Here is a 17,911-nt window from a genome sequence, read left to right on the forward strand (position 1 = left end):
CTTGACTAGAAAGAGACTTGCCTTTTCCAGTTCCTTCATTGCCTTCACTAATTGCATTGTTAAAAATATAAAAAGGTTAGGACACAAACAGGGCATCTCTGTAGCCTATAACCATATATCTCTTAACTTCTTCTAAAATTTATCCTTCCCTCAACTTTTTCTAACAGTACTTTTTGCAAATCCTTGTGAGCCACTCTCTCTGCCACAATATGCCTCTCTCAAAGGAGCTGTGTCCAGAATAAAGTCAATGTGTGGCAGTGCCTAACAGCCCATTCACGGACTCGTGTACGCACTCACCAAAGACTCAGACTCATGCCGCTCGTCACAGGTGCCCGCCCGGGGCCAGGCACTGGAAATACCGTGCAGACAGGAAGAACACTGTCCCTGACTCAGTCTCTGTAACAAGACCACAATCTCCTTACACCCCCACTTACTGCTACACAGCTAACAAAAATTCCACGGTCACACCTCTTCTGCTTCTAAATCTCCTAGGAAGACAAAAATTAGTATTTAACACCACTTGCTATGGACTCATCTATTCATTCCTTTTCACTCTTGCGAAACATGTCCTTAATTATATCACCTCTTCCTGTTCCATATTAATTTGTTTCCCCTTTCTAATAAAAAAATTTCATATGGACTGGATCTCTTGCTTTCTGTTCACCTGTTCTTTTCCACCATAATACCTGAGGTCTGAAAAACATAACCAGACTATATCAACTATGAAGACATTTCAAATTAATAATAAGATTTCTGTATCTTTTAAGGAATAAACCAAAAAAAATTATAGCAGAAAAGATTACATTGTTAACCTAATCAAATTCCAAAAATTAAAATTACCAAGAGAATGGTGAAGAGTGATGTATGAATTGACACTGTCCAATATTTTAACATTTCAGGAAACAGTGCCAAAGGTAAAACTCAAAATCTGATAAAAGTCCAATTTAAATCTATCCGTCCTAAAGGCCAAAAGTTATACTACAACAATTGTTTTATTGTGTACTTAAAAAACTTAGAAGTTCACTTTTATTTGTACTAAAAATCCTATTTAAGTTTAGTACTCTAGTAAGAAAGCACAGTTTAATAGGGTTTATGTTTGCATTCATTATTTTATTGAATCAAAACGAATACTGTTCAATGAGAGGGAAAGGAAAGAAATTCAAGCATAAGCTTCAAGATAGATATGGAGGATGTTATATTTGGTTGAAGTCAGTGACATGTTCTTAATTCATGCTTGTCATAAAGGAAAACAGAGAATTGTGTCATTTAAAGATTTTCAAGCACCACTTTCCAAGCAGTGGAATAGATAGAAATATTTAACATATACCCAAAAAGCAGCTAAAAACATAATATAATCTTAAGTATACAATACATGGAAAAGCAAAACTGTTATTTTACCTATACAACATTCCTTCATAACCCTCAACTTCATAGCAAAAATATGAAGTAAACCAACTACTTACCATAAAAAAAAAAAACATGGAAAAATGGAATGTATTAACCAGTTCCAAAGACGGGCTAAATAATGAAACACACTTGAAACCCCAAGTACATGGCGTACCTGTGGACATGGGTCGGCGACTGTACCAAAGCGCCATCTTCTCCGGAAGAAAGCGTCCATGACTCGCTGAATCTGTGCTCACCGTTCCCCAGCTCGCCCATCACCCACTCTGGTAATCCTTCTGGGCTGGACAATCCTTTGGCTTGTGCTGGATTTGGTTCATCAAAATAGATGGACTGATTTTTAAAAATTAGAAAAATTATTCTTTCAAAATGTACTATATGAGATAATCGGTTAAGATATCCATCAAGTTTAGTGACAACCTTTCAAATACTCAAATTCAATTATATAAAAATATATAAAAATGTATCATTCAATGAAATATTAAAATACATAAAATGGATAACTTATTTACATTTTAGTTATGTTGTGCTATATAAGAAATCTAATAAATGATAAAATTACATGACAGATACATTTGATAGTAATGATTTATATTACAAAAGGAATATTAACTGTATGAAAAGATGAGTGAAAAGTTCTTTTTAAATCATGTGCTCTCCTATTTCTTTCTGTGATCATTAACTACTCTGCACACACACACACACACACACACACACACACACACACACACATCAGTAGGCAGAGAAACCAAAATCAATAAAAATTAGGAATCTCTTCATCTAGGAATAACAGACTTGAAGACTTAGAATTTAGTTGTCACAAGCTAGCTGAAAAATCCAAGACAGGTCTCTAGGCCTTTACATTATTAACATTTGTAAAATAAAGCCCTTTCCTACCATTCCATAAAATGAGTGTGAAAGGGAAAGCATGATACAATACACTCATATTTCAACATCTGAATGTGTTTCAGAAAATGTTCTACCTTCGGTCATTAAGAATAGATGGACCTGGGGCTTCCCTGGTGGAGAAATGGTTGAGAGTCCACCTGCTGATGCAGGGGGCGCGGGTTCGTGCCCTGGTCCAGGAATATCCCACATGCCACGGAGCGGCTGGGCCCATGAGCCATGGCCGCTGAGCCTGCACCACGTCGGAGCCTGTGCTCCACAACGGGAGAGGCCACACCAGTGGGAGAGGCCACACAACAGTGAGAGGCCCGCGTACTGCAAAAAAAAAAAAGAATAGATGGACCAAGCCGACTTCCCTGGTGGAGCAGTGGTTGAGAATCCACCTGCCAACGCAGGGAACACGGGTTCGAGCCCTGGCCCGGGAAGATCTCACATGCCGTGGAGCAACTAAGCCCGTGTACCACAACTACTGAGTCTGCGTGCTGCAACTACTGAAGCCCACGAGCCTAGAGCCCTGGCTCTGCAACAAGAGAAGCCACCGCAGTGAGAAGCCCGCACACCACAAAGGAAAGCAGCCCCTGCTCGCTGCAACCAGAGAAAGCCCACGTACTGCAATGAAGACCCAACGCAGCCAAAAATAAAATAAATACATAAATTAAAAAAAAAAAAAAAGAATAGATGGACTGGGACCTCCCTGGTGGCTAAGAATCCTCCTGCCAATACAGGGGACATGGGTTGGAGCCCTGGTCCAGGAAGATCCCACATGCCACGAAGCAACTAAGCCCGTGCACCACAACTACAGAGCCTGTGCTCTACAGCCCGCGAGCCACAACTACTGAGCCCACGTGCCACAACTACTGAAGCCCGTGCGCCTAGAGCCCATGCTCTGCAAGAAGAGAAGCCACCGCAATGAGAAGCCCACGCACCGCAACGAAGAGTAGTCCCTGCTCGCCTCAACAAGAGAAAGCCCACGTGCAGCAACAAAGACCCAACAAAGCCAAAAAATAATAAAAACAACAAAACAAGAATCCGCCTGCCAATGCAGGGGACACGATGGTCTGGGAAGACCAGCAGAGAAACTAAGCCCATGCGCCACAACTACTGAGCCCACGTGCCACAACTACTGAAGCCCGTGCGCCTAGAGCCCATGCTCTGCAACAAAAGAAGCCATCACGATGAGAAGCCCACGCACCGCAACAAAGAGTAGCCCCTGCTCGCTGCAACTAGAGAAAGCCCACGCACAGCAACGAAGACCCAACACAGCCAAAAATAAATAAATATATATATTTTTAAAAACTTTAAAAAGTCATTCAATCCAACCTCTCATTACACTAAATAATACATATAGAAGAGCTTAATAAACTAGAATTTACTGACATCCATAAATTATTACATAAACCAGTGAAAATTAGTGGGAAATTAAGGCTCAATATTTAAAAATTCATTTTAATGTTTTTAGAAATATTGTAGAATACTACAGTATGACTAAATCAATTAAGTATGGTTCCATTAGAGCTCAATATCTGATTTCCTTTCAAGGTGGAAAAAAACTGAATCAGGGAGCAAAAAAATAGTTTTAGCTAACATTTTATCTAGGACTTGTAACTTAATAATATGACCATTCCCAAATGGGATGATAAACTGACACTTTTAGAAAAACGAACTAATGCATCTTTTGGTCAAAGACACCTACCATGTATGAAGGTAAAGTTTTCAGCGTCCCTGGCTCAGGGCGGTGGGTGAAGGGGCCCTCGAGAGCCCCTCGCCTGAGCATGTGTAGTAAGAGCTTTGCGTACAGATTCCGATTCCTTCTGCCTGTGACTCCTGCTCCTGTTCCTGAAGGCTCACACAGTTTTCTAATCCAAAGTGCACACCTCTGCCGCTCTAGAAATACACAGGAGCTGTTAGAGAGACTTTGAGTTTTCAGAAAATGAAACATTACATTAAAGACCCATAAACCATCTGCTCTAGTCTGCAGCAGGGGTTGGCAGACAGCGAATATTTTAGGTTTTGCAGCCATATGATATCTACCCAACTCTGCCGCTGTAGCATGAAAGCAGCCACACACCATTCACACCACACATCACCAAATGGTTATGGCTGTTTTCTAATAAAACTTTACAAAAAAGGCAGCAGCCTAGATGTGGCCCAGGGGCTACAGTTTGCCAACCCACCCTAGTCTAGAGTTTAACATTATCAATTAACTAGTAATAAGATCTCAGGATTGCTACCAAATAAATCTCTGAGACAAAAATGTTGCTGTGAAACCATCTCTAAAATAATTTCAGTTGTGTTGAAAAATCTTTCTGTAATTCTCATTACACAAACCAAGAGAGAGAGAGAATGCAATCTTATTTATTAGCATTTTAAACCTAATCTAAAATAGAATCTCAAATGTTTTATTTATTAAACTCGTAATCTTCAGGGATTTGTGGATGATTTATTTAGGAATTTCTTTTAACCTCTCTAAAAACAATTGAGGGTTACATACTTACCTGTAATTTTGAAAAATAATTATCCCTTTAAAAGCTACCTTAAAAATGTAGCACAGTTTAATCCACATATAATGACCTACTGACTATCTTATCTTACCACGACACAGAATTGTTTTTAGGTCTCAGGAAAACCATTTTGACATTAATCTTTCATCAGTCTAACTCAATTTGAGGATTATACATCTAACACAAATCATAAATCTCCTTCAATCTCTTAAGTTTCTAAAGGTCATATTCATTTATTGTCTTACCTACAAAATTCCCTGGGGCAGATTTACCACTTTGCTCATACTGGATTTATCACTACAGGTATGAAAGGTAGTCTCTAAATAACTTTTGTATTTTTAGCTTTGAAAATTATATAATCACAAAACAAACTTCTTGGAATATCGGGCGTCCTTTGTGCAAAAAGAAAATACAAACTAAAACTGATAAACTTAAGCAAACAGTTTTTCAAACTATGTATTTTTATATGCCCTGCAGCAAACTGAAATCCATATAATAGTCGATGAATAGAACTTAGCACAACAATTTGGCTAGTGAAAAAAATTAATTCCTCTATTTAAAATAATGGGGAAAAACATTATCAAAAGTAGAATTTAACTATAATGAAATTTAAGTTATTATGAATGTTCAGGTTCTTGACTGGGATGTGAGTTTCTGAGCACTCCTTATGAATTAACTACATAAAAGAGGGTCAGGGATGTACTAATACATACTGACTATGAGTCATGAACCAAAGATTACAATTAATCCAATTCTATGTACCCCAAATCCCTTTTTAAAAGAAGATGAGGGACTTCCCTGGTGGCGCAGTAGTTAAGAATCCACCTGCCAATGCAGGGGACACGGGTTCGAGCCCTCGTCCAGGAAGATCCCACATGCCGCGGAGCAACTAAGCCCGTGCGCCACAACTACTGAGCCTGAGCTCTAGAGCCCACAAGTCACAACTACTGAAGCCCGCACACCTAGCGCCCGTGCTCCGCAACAAGAGAAGCCACCGCAATGAGAAGTCACCCCAGGAAGCCCACACGCCACAAGGAAGAGTAGCTCCCACTCGCCCCAACTAGAGAAAGCCCACATGCAGCAACAAAGACCCAATGCAGCCAAAAATTAATTAATTAATTAATTTCTAAAAAGTGATACTGCATCTTTAAAAAAAAAGAAGATGAAATATGAGGATAGTCTGAAGTGCATTTATAATGAGAGATTTTAATATACATTACGCTAATCAGCAGATCGAAGACAAGAAGGAAAAAAAGGCAGTGAGTATCAGTAGAGGACACAGTATAGAAATACCATTAAATACTAATTCAACGAATCGTCAATGAGCCACGGGACAGGGAATATTCATTTTAAGAAAAGCAGAGCAAGAAAGAAGAGGTTAACATCCAACAAGGCAAGAGAAGCAGGCAGAGGAAGAGGCGTGAAGGGAAGGCCACGCCAAGCCACGCTGGACTCGGACAGGCTGCAGGCCCTGCCTGGTACGATGTGCCTGATACGATGGGCGACCGCAGAGTGCGCAGCCCATACACCAACGCAGCTCCCTGGAATAAAGACCTAACGTTGAGTCGGCTCCTCACGCTGAATGTGAAGTTGACTCAGACACTCACAGAGACAGGGAAGCTGGACAACGCTGGCGTAAAAGCTGGCCTCCTGGTCCCACTCCGAACCCGCCTCACAAAAGCTCCCAAATCAGATTTACCTTTACGGCCGGCCTTTCGCCTACTATGACTCAGAGGACCTTCCTTGCTCCTCAAACTCTCTTCAACTGCTCTCTGATAACCCTTAAATTACCTGAAAACTTTTTACTTGAGACAAAGACTCACAGAGGAGAACAGGTTATAGGAAATGCAGACAAGATGGCAACAAAAACTCATTCACACTTGATTTTATTCAGTCAACCAATGAGCATGTAAGACTAACAGATTCTTTTCTGCTTTGATAAACAAAAGGGTCAGAGACAGGTGGACAGTAGGCTCCTGAAAGAGGAACCATCTTCATGGTAAGAGGAAGAAGACGCAGGAAAAAACAGTTACAGCTAACTTTAAAGACCCAAGCAATTTAAGCTCATGACCTGTGAGAAGTGGTCCACAGTAATAATACCTTTCCACAGCTCAGTAGGACACCATGACTAAATTTCTGTTTACCCTCCAACAGCTCAAGGTAAACAATCCTTTATCAGCTTAAGATGAAAACTGTTATTAAATGAATCCACTTTTCATTTTGAAAGTTCTGGGTTTAACTAAATAATACAAAGAAAAAAATTAATTTTAAGAATGTAATTTTCAAACATAATCTTACCTGACCTATGGGGTAATTTTAGAACAAAGGGCTTCATATCTACCACAAAGTGATCAAATTCCGCATCCAGCTTCTCCCATTTTTCTTCTTCGCTTCCCATTTCCATAATTCAGCCTGTAAAAGATTTAAAATTAAACTATTAAGATCTGTATGCTGAAAAGTACAAAACTCATGAAAGAGATCAAAGGAAACTCATTAGTATTAAATACCCCCAATTGATCTATAGATTTAATGCAATTCCAAATCAAAATCCCAGCAGTATTCTTTGTAGATATACACAAGCTGTTTCTAAAATTTACGTGGAAAGTTAAAGGAATTAGAATAGCAGAAACAATTCTGAAAAAGAAGAACAAGTTTGGAAGACTCACACTACCTGATTTAAGATGCACTATAAAACTACAGTAGTCAAGACAATATGGTATTGGTGAAAGGATAAGACACATAGACCAATGGAACAAACTAGAGAGTCCAGAAATTGACCAACACAAATGTGGACAACTGACACTCGACAAAGGTACAATTCATGGAGAAATGATAGTTTTTACAACAAATGATGCTGTAACAATTGGGGATCCATATGCATAAATAAATTTAAACAAATAACCTCACTCTGTATACAAAAATTAACTCAAAATAAATAACAGACCTAAGTGTAAAATGTAAGACTATAAAACTCTTAGAAGAAAACATAGACGAAAATCTTCATGACTTGGGGTTAGTCAAGGATTTCCTAGATGTAACACTATAAGCAATACCTGTAAAAGAGAAAATTGTCAAAATGAAAAATTTCTGTTCTGCAAAGAACTCTTTCCAGGAGTTGAAAAGAGAAGCTACAGCCTGGGAGAAAATACTGCAAATCATTTATCTCAGAAAGGACCTATTATCAAGAATACATAAAGAACTTTTAAAACTAAACCATAAGAAAACAAACAACCCAATAAAAGTAATCAGCACAAAAAATTAGTTCCTTTACCGAAGAAGATATACAGTTGAGAAGTAAGCGCGTGAAAAAGATGCTTAACATCATTAATCATTAGAGAAATGAAAATTAAAACCACAATGAGATATCACTACCTGCCTACTAGGACAACTAAAATTAAAAAGGCAAACGACACCAAAGCTGCTGAGGGCACAGAGCGAGAGGCCTTCTCACGCACCGCTGGGAGGAACACAGAGCGATGCAGCCACTCCGGAAGACAGGTTAGCCACTGTCCACCCACCCAGTTAAACACACCCTTGGCGAAGGAGCCAGAAATCCCCTCTTGGGCATTTATTCAGGAGAAGCAAAATCTCTATTCGCAAAGAAACCCGGATGTAATGTTTCTAGCAGCTTTCTTCTTCTGTAGCCACCAAACCCTGGAAACACCCACGTGTCCCTCCCCCGGGAAATGGATAAACCGCCGTGGCCTCGCCACACGGCGAAACAGCGCTCGGGCAGAGAGGAAGGAAGCACCCACAGGCCCCGCCACACGGGTGCGCGTCCCTGCGCGAGGACGCGACGCGCAAGGCGCCGTTCCCCGAGGGCCGCGCGCTGTACGACGACACCCGCTCGTACGGCGTCCCCGAAACGGCAAAAGCTCCAGGCACACGGAACAGCTCGGTGGCGCACTGGGTTAGCTCTGGGGCGCAAGCAGAGCACACGGGGCGCTGCGACTGTCCCGCGCGCCTTCTGCGCCCGAGGTCATAAAAACCCATTCTGAGTCTGTGTAAAAATTCATGACACTGCACACCAGGAAAAAGATTTTAACCGTACGTAAATGTAAAATGTTTAACTTCCATCAAAAAACGTAAAATACTGGTTGGTCCTCGTACTTCTTCCTAATCAGTTAGAAAACCACTGAAAATGAAGGGGGTGGACCCCCAAACTCAGACACAGGGCTTCTGACAAAATTTCTTAGTTAAAAATGTACCCAACAGTCCACACGTTCCTCTCAGGTTCGAAATACCTTGCTAAGGATGCGCACCATCTCCACGCTGTGCACGGTCCCCAATTTGCCATTTGTCCGGTTTACAAACCACGCGTTTGGGAAAAGGCCCACCTCGACACCAGCAGCCCCTCCCCGTCCGGCCGCCGGCCATCCCTCGCAGCCCGCGGCGGTGGGCCGGCGGCTCCCTCGGGGGCCAGCGCGCCCTGCCGGGGTCTCCCCCCGCTCCGGCAGGCAGCCGTGCCGGGAAGGGAAGCCGTCTCTGACGTCCACGCTAGCACTCCCACAGCCACGGCTCTCGCAAGCCCGCCCGCAACGCCCCCCTCATGAGGCCCCCACCAGCGGACCGGACCCAGCGCTCCCCCCGCATCGCTGCCGCCCACCGAAATCCCCTCCGGCCGATCGGCCTCTTTTCCTCCCTACTCCGCACGACAGCGACCGCTCGACACCGTCCTTCGCTCCTCAGCTGAGGGTCGGCTGGAGAAAACGGGCACTGCCCTGAGGTCCCACCGGAATCCTCCGTTTTCTCCCATTTCGCCCTCCGCAAGGCAGCCCTGAAACTTTTACCAGCCCTCTCCAAGCCCCTGAGCCGTTCCAGCTCCCCTGACTCTCCACGTGGGAAGCTCACCTCCTCCTGGGAGGAAAAAGGCACGCCCCTCCCTCCACCGCCCGGCTCGCCTCCTCGGGAGCACCTCCTCACGTGCTCGCCCCCGCCCCCCGCGTCGGAAGCGCTGGCCGTCCTCCCTGCCGAGGACGCCGAGACCTCCGTCACTGTCAGGGGCCTCCGCGCTGTTTCACACTGACTCCTTCCCCTCCGCCGTCCCCACTAGCTAAGCCCCGTGAGCCAACACAGCAACAAACGCTCAGAAAGGTCTCGAAACCTGCCTGTGTGCCTATTCTCGCCGCCGCGCTCTCAGAGCAAGGCCTCCCCACCGCCGACTCACCCTAACTCTCCCCCTGCCTCAGTCCTCACGGGCACCAGAGATGTCCCAAGTACAAAGCTCCGCACATCACTTCCTGTCTCCACCGCCCACTGCCACGGGACAGGATCCAAGCCCAAAGTGAGGCCGGCCTGCCAGGGCCTTTGCCTTCTGAGCTCCCTACACGCACGCACACACACACGCACACACACACACACACACACGCACACGCACACGCGCGCGCACAGATGACCATGCCCCACCAGTGAACTCCCTGCCATTCTGCAAACACTCCAAGCCCTTAGGAAATGCAACTCAAACATCACTTCAGAGTAGAGCTTGCCCCACACATCCCAGACTCATCTCTCCATCTTAGTGTGTACTGCTCACATCTGTGCAGCGGCATTCATCACGCTGTTACCTTTTTTTTACATATCTGTGTACTATTTACAGGTCTGCCACCATCTGTGAGATGCTCCTGAAAGGCAGGGACCGTGACGGACACATCTTAGTAGGTACCTATCACATTACATGGCACATAATAGAAGATGAAGAATCGACTGGTAAATAAAAGCTAACTAAAGGGATTAATGTCCTACTTTTACATGACTAATACAGGCAAACCTCAGAAATATTGCAGGTTCAGTTCCAGACCACAGCAATGAAGCAAATATCACAATAAAGCGAGTCACACGAATACTGTGCTTTCCCGGTGCACATAAAAGGTATGTTTATGCTATACTAGTCTATTAAGTGTTCAATAGCATTATGCTAAAAAAATGTACATACCTATCTTAATTAAAAATTACTTTACTACTAAAAAAAAAAGCTATCCATCATCTGAGTCTTCAGCAATTCGTAATCTTTTGGGGGGTGGAGGGTTTGAAATATTGCAAGAATTACCAAAATGTGACCGAGAGACACAAAATGAGCAAACGCTGTTGGAAAATGGCACTGGTAAACTTGCTCAAGGCAGGGCTGCCACAAACCTTCAACTTGTAAAAAACGCAAAAGCGTAATAAAGCAAAGCGCAATAAAACAAGGTATGCCTGTGGTTTTTTTTTTTTTTTAAATTCTGTTCTGAGTACCAAATAGGTCCCCTAGAATAGAAATACTATTGCCCTTAATTCTATTTAGCAAAACTGGTCGTTGTACCTTCTGCATTACAGTAGAAGAAACGTATTTCAAATTCAAGACTTGGTTAAGATAAACTTTATTTAAGTGCATTTTCTGATTGGTTAGTTGGCTTGGCATTATTTGGTTGCTTGGTTTTGTTTTGCATTCCTACAATAACTAGCTGCATTCATACATAACTCCATCAGTTATGTACCTGGTAACAGAAGGCTATGATACCACTGCTGGATGTTAGATCATAAAGCTGAAAAGCAACTAATTCAAGTTGATGAACAAACAAATGGAACCTCATAAACCCAAAATTGTAAGTACAGCTTTGACCTGGAAGTGTACTTCCAGGCTTAAACAGGTCATCCTGCCCACATACTGTAACATATGCCTGAGAGCACCCGTAGCTAGGGCTAAAACAAAAAGATTCCTAATAATCACTAATTCTCAACAAAGCTTTGACACAGCAGGAGATGTTAGTGTTTAGAGGACATGAAAACTCAGTAAAAAGACCCAAATTCGTGAAACATAAAGCTCAGACTAAAATTCTGAAACCGTTAGCTCTCAGATCCATCATATCTGAGCTCTTGGCCATTTAAATATGAATCAGCAATATCTCCAACTAATAAAGAAGTTGGAGAAAAGTAGAAAGACAATCATAATTGCTATAATAACATGCGATACTGGAGTACACATTTTTTTAAAAGCACACTAAAGAATCAGTGTGATACTTGCTAAAAGCTAAAACTCAGCTTTCCTATCCCTTATTTATTCTCCAACAAAATGAAAAAAATTAAGTTATCGTTCCAAACTTTCAAGGAATTCTTGCTACACAAATTACATCTTATAAGTAGGTTATATCTACTTAGTCCCAGCTAATCAAAAAGTTTTATTATGATTTATTAGAATTGCAGATTTAAATTATTAAAATTAAAAAATAAGGAAAGCTGTATCTTTGACTTAGGTGTGCCTGCCAGTCACATTAATTAGTGCAAACGCAAAAAAAGAAGTAAACTGGGTGAGTCTTGCTTATAGCTATAATATAGTTGGATCATGTCTTTTATTTAACTCACCGTCACTGTCTTTTTTTAAACCTTTGTCTATGTGGACAGCTACAAAACGGGATAAGACCTTCTCAAAGTGCTTAGCTGTCATAGGGGTCAGCAAAGCATAAGGGGGCCACAAACATTAAAGGTCCTGTGGAAAAGCAGCCACACCGCTAAACAAGGAACAGACCTCACATACATCAGGCCCCAAATAAACACACTCCTCAAAGTTGCATAAAGTCAATTTTGTTCAATCAAACCATACTTTAAATAGATGGCAGGCCATTACACAAAACTTGAAAACCGTCCTCCGGTACATGAAGCCGGTTTACAGGTGCCTGTTTCACCCGGCTCGTCCTTCTGGGTGTTTGGACAGTTACCGGGCGCTGACCGCGCCCCGGCATCACCTTGGAGACGGGGGAGCACGCCGAGGCCTGGGGGGGCCAGTGACGGCCCGGGGGCCCCAGAAACGGGCGGCTAGGCCGCAGCCTGAGCCCTGCGGGGCGGCTCGTGCCCCCGCACCGGCCTTTTCTATCCCGTGTCCACGTCCCTGTAAACAGAGAGGGCGCACGACCCTCAGCACACAAGCCGTTCGCATGGACGTCCCTCGTCCCTCAGACACTCGGACCCGAGACACTGAGTCGTGCCCAGCGGGCCGGCGGCGGCCCGGGCCTCTCAGGGGCCGCCCGCCCGCCCGCCCGAGGGCCCAGGACGCCGTCCGGCTCCGGGGGGAAGTGCTCCCGCCGGCCTGGGACCCGGGCCGACCCGGGTGGGGCGGGGCGGCGGGGGGTGAGCGGGGACCCGGGCCGAGGCCCCGCCGCGTCCGCGCGCGGACGTCTCACGGGCGCGACGCCGTCAGGTGCCCGGACCCCGACATGCTGACCCGCCCCAACTTTCTCCGAACCTCCCCGCCCTGCGCGGCCCGGACTCCAGTCCGCCCGCGAAGCAGCAGCCGCCCGCACCCAGAGGCCCCCGCGGCGCGCGCCCCACAGGCCTGGAGAGAGGCCCGGGCCCGCCCACGGGGCGACCGCTCCCCGCGCAAAATTCCACCCGAAACCCGCGTGTGGGGACCCCAGAGGAGAAATCGAAAAAACGAGAACCTGGCGCCCCTACGTGCAAGCTTTCCGAGCGGCCGCCGCCTTCTCCACCGCCGCCACAAAAAGGTTTCAAATCCGTGCGGGCGCAGCGGTCGCAGACTCGCAGCAGGCCCGGGAGGTAGGAGGAGCCGACTGGGCGGCGGGACGGGGGGAGGTGCCCAGCTCGCAGGCCCCGCCCCCTTACCCACGCATCCGGCCGCGGCCGCGCGCGGCGCCGTTGCCTTGTCGAAGCTCCGGGCCTCGGCTGCCCCGCCCAGCAGGCCGGGGGCGGGGACTTCCGCACTCGCGTTTCCCCGCCCCCCAGGCCGCGCGGCGCCGTTGCCCTGGCGACGCTACGGGCCTCTGCTGCCCCGCCAAGCAGGTCGGGAGCCGGCACTTCCGCGCTCGCGTTTCCCCGCCCCCCTGCGCTGGGCGGCGTTGTCACGGCGACGTCCGGGCCCTCAGCGCAGCCTCCGGCTCGTTTTCCAGCCTGCGGCCCCTAGACCAATCCCAGGCCGAGACTCCTAGGATGACCAGACCACGCACTGGACACTGCTGCCTTCAGGCATCCCGCTTGTGACACTTTAGAGCCTTAGAGAAAGAACGGGTAAAGAGCAAAGAACCTGGGGTTGCAGCAGGATATTCACAGAGGGTGGACAAACGACACTGAAAGGATCTAAAGAACTGAGAACTTACTGCCTGGTATCTCACAACCCAGAGGTGAATACCGTTGAATTAAAGGAGAAAATGAACACTGCTTTTTTTTTTTTTTTTTGCATTCATAACTATCCAAGATCTGAAAAAACTTACCCCAAATTCCGAAGATGTTGAAATAATATGAAAAGGCTTTGTGTTTACCAATTCTGGATACAATAACAAGATCAAGAGGAAAATGTATTTTTGCTGCTCCCAGGAAGTCTCATCCACCTCGGGATGGTCTCCATGTCTGCATTGCTATGTTGTGGTTTTCTCTGGTCTTCTGTTACATTTCTGGAAAGGCTCTGAACTATATATATTTTTTAAAATACCGAACAGAAACAAAATTTAAATTGTAAAAACAGTAACTTAAATGAAATTCAGTTTACCACTGTTTTTCATGTAATTTCACACAGGATTCCTTCTGCAGTATCTACAATACACACAGTGTGATGCCAAATCTAACATAAACACAGCTTGAAGCATCTTTTCAATTTTCCATAAAGAAAATAGAAGATTCATTCATTTGAAACTAGTTACTTTCAAGCTTCCAGAGGGAAGTCACATTCTTTCCAAGGTGCTTTTTCAAACCCTCCAACTGGAAGTAACAGTTTTTCCCACCAACGGTTTTTCATGGTTTCAGTGACAAATTATTAAAGCTAAGGAAAAGAAGAGGTATGAAATACTTTTAGGAATGTTTAGTTTCTCAAAAGCATAGTTGAACATGTTTATAGCTAAAGAATGGTGGGTAATTTAGTCATTTGCACAGAGAATCTGGGATGCAAAACCCACACGTGCAATTGCAGGAATTTGACCACCCAATGAAGAGGTTCAAAACCATGCTGCTGGAAAAACATGAAATGAATTTGACAAATGATCTCTAAATGAAGACTAGCAGAAAAGTAGAAGAAGAAAAAAGGATTAGAGGGCTTCCCTGGTGGCACAGTGGTTGAGAGTCCGCCTGCCGATGCAGGGCACACGGGTTCGTGCCCCGGTCCGGGAAGATCCCACATGCCACAGAGTGTCTGGGCCCGTGAGCCATGGCCGCTGAGCCTGCGCGTCCGGAGCCTGTGCTCCGCAATGGGAGAGGCCGCGACAGTGAGAGGCCCGCGTACCGCAAAAAAATTTAAAAATTAAAAAATAAAGGGGACTGAGGGGAAAAATGCAACAAAGTCAAGTTCATCTAAGAAAAAATTGCAGCAGAAAATAAAATACATGACTTAAAAGGTTAAAAAAATTAAGAAGCTAAGTTTCTTAAAATAATTTCTATATTTAGGTGAAAGTAAGAAGAGAAAATCTCCTTTTACATTTTCAAGAACTAGGAGATTGTCACTATATATATATATACACACACATATATATATTTTAAAAATTAAGATATGTACATAGGATTTTTATAGTTATTTATGTAATACATATGTAGCTGGGATGCCAACTGGAACCTGAGCTGTGTTGACCTTTGGATTCAAGCTTATGTGTCATGTTTAGAGAACAGGTACACGATGTCCATTGGAAATCTCCTTCCATGACAACCAAGGAAACTTCTAGAAAGTAACTCACCCGAGAGGCTACTTATGGGACTAAATGGACCATATAATCACTAAATAGAGGGGCTGCAATTGGGCTGTTTCTTCTGATGGGCTCCTCTAATCCAAATTGCCTCTTCAGAATGAAAAAGAACAGATTTTTCTTTCTGTGAAAATATCATTAGAGGAATCAGTACTAATGGCCTAAGTTCTAAAGTCTGCTCTGATTAATTTTCAAGGACCCAAGCCTATCCAGTGGCCTGAAATGCCTTCAAAGAAAAAAATGATGCAAAAAGCCATCCTCAACAAACTTGCCATATTCTAGGAGTTTTTTATGGAATAGTCTATTAAAAGTTCAATCTGGAGATTCCTTATAAAAAGTTCCAGCAAAACAGATTTGAATACAGCAGCAACTAACACAGCAATGTAAAGCAGTTATACTCCAATAAGGATCTTTAAAAAAAAAAAAAGACGGGGAATTGTTTTAAAAAAAAAACAGATGTGAAAGAACATATATGGTCAGATAAATATTCAGGAGTGAAATTTCTGGGTCATTTGGTAGTTCCATTTTTAGTCTTTTTTTTGCCACACCACACAACATGTGGGATCTTAGTTCCCCAACCAGGGATCGAACCCACGCCCCCTGCACTAGAAGTGCAGAGTCTTAACCACTGGACCGCCAGGGAAGTCCCTACTTTGAGTTTTTTGAGAAACCCCCACGCCATTTTCCACAGTGGCTGCCCCCATTTACATTCCCACCAACAGTGTAGGAGAGTTCCTTTTTCTCCCCATCCCCGCCAACATTTGTTATTTGTGGTCTTTTTGCTGATGGCCATTCTGACAGGTGTGAGGTGATATCTTATTGTGGTTTTGATTTGCATTTCTCTGATAATTAATGACGTTGAGCATCTTTTCAGGTGCCTGTTGGCCATCTGTATGTCTTCTTTAGAATAATGTCTATTCAGGTCTTCTGCGCATTTTTTAATCGGGCTCTTTGTTTTTTTGATGTTGAGTTGTATGAACTGTTCATATATTTTGGCTATTAAACCCTTATCAGTCATATAATTTGCAAATATTTTCTCCTATTCAGTAGGTCTTCTTTTTGATTTGTTGATGGTTTCCTTTGCTGTGCAAAAACGTTTAAGTTTAATTACTTCCCATTTGTTTATTTTTATTTCCTTTACTTTAGGAGAAAGATTCAAAAAAATATTGCTATAATTTATGTCAAAGAGTGTTCTACCTATGTTTTCTTCATTAATTGGAAAAGATACATGCAGCCCAGTGTTCATAGCAGCACTAACAATAGCCAAGACATGGAAGCAACCTAAGTGTCCATCAACAGATGAATGGATTAAGAAGATGTAGTGTGTATATATATATATATATGTATGTGTGTATATACACACACACAAACACACAATTGTATACAATAATCAGCCATAAAAAAGAATAAAATTTTGCAATTCGCAACAACATGGGTGGACCTGGAGAGCATTATGCTGAGTATAATATCACTTAGATGTGGAAAATCTAAAAAATGAAACGAATGAATGAATATAACAAAGCAGAAACAGATTTAACAGATACAGAGAACAAAGTAATGAACGCCAGTGGGGAGAGGGAAGGAGGGAAGGGCGAGGTAGGACTAGGGGACTGAGAGGTACAAACTACTATGTATAAAATAAATAAGCTAAAAGGATATATTGTACAGCACAGGGAATATAGCCAATATTTTGCAATATCTTTTTAAATGGAGTATAATCTATAAAAATATTGAATCACTTTATTGTACACCTGAAACTAATACAATACTATAAGTCAAGTATACTTCAATTAAAAAAAAAAAACTTCAGGGCTTCCCTGGTGGCGCAGTGGTTGAGAGTCCGCCTGCCGTTGCAGGAGACACGGGTTCGTGCCCTGGTCCGGGAAGATCCCACATGCCGCGGAGCAACTGGGCCCGTGAGCCATGGCCGCTGGGCCTGCGCGTCCGGAGCCTGTGCTCCGCAATGGGAGAGGCCACGACAGTGAGAGGCCCGCATACCGCAAAAAAAAAAAAAAAAAAAAAAAAAAAAAAAAAAAAAAAACTTCACTTACAGTTTTAAAAGTCTATATATTTTAAATTTTTGAAACAATAAATTTAATTAGGAAAGTATGTGCAACAAAAGGGAGGATAATAGAACAATATATTCTCTCCTTTTCAGGAGCAAACCCAGCGATCCAGTCTGGGGCAAGGGAAAGGCTCTAAAATTTTTACTGCTTTCTTTCCATTCCTAGAGCTGTGAGGTAAGATGAGGAGGAGGTGCATTTTTAAATGAGTAGGTGACAAGTTAAAGAAAACAGTGGTTCTAAAACTTAGTGCTAAAAGAGGAAATGCAGGGTGGATGGTTTTTTGTTCAGCAAAATGCCTAAATAGGGCTTTTTGGTTTAGAAAGGGGAGTCACCGCCCACTCTCAAAGTTGACCCTCAATACACGACGTGGAGAAAGACAAGG

General features: G+C 43.7%; 1 protein-coding gene across 12 annotated transcripts in view; it reads right to left on the reverse strand.

Moving 5' to 3' along the window:
- The window catches only part of CEP112 (centrosomal protein 112), a 448,869-nt gene extending 435,515 nt beyond the window's left edge, over nt 1-13,354 (reverse strand). For 2 of the 12 annotated variants that reach the window (XR_010838020.1, XM_067020489.1), the window contains exons 1-4: nt 13,223-13,354; nt 7,110-7,223; nt 4,004-4,194; nt 1,562-1,737 (exon numbers count right to left, since the gene is read on the reverse strand). Coding sequence is in view for 11 of the 12 variants with exons in the window: in XM_067020489.1 (XP_066876590.1) it covers nt 1,562-1,737; nt 4,004-4,194; nt 7,110-7,215 (473 nt within the window). In the remaining variant the exon portion in view is untranslated. Of the gene's footprint in view, nt 1-1,561; nt 1,738-4,003; nt 4,195-7,109; nt 7,224-8,183; nt 8,199-8,343; nt 8,545-9,417; nt 9,624-9,662; nt 9,684-9,978; nt 10,141-13,222 lie in introns of those variants that run through there. The other 10 variants (XM_067020500.1, XM_067020493.1, XM_067020491.1 and 7 more) reach the window with 9 other exon arrangements.
- Nucleotides 13,355-17,911: the final 4,557 nt, after the last annotated feature.

The sequence above is a fragment of the Kogia breviceps genome, chromosome 19, assembly GCF_026419965.1.
Source record: "Kogia breviceps isolate mKogBre1 chromosome 19, mKogBre1 haplotype 1, whole genome shotgun sequence".
Lineage (NCBI taxonomy): Eukaryota > Metazoa > Chordata > Mammalia > Artiodactyla > Physeteridae > Kogia > Kogia breviceps.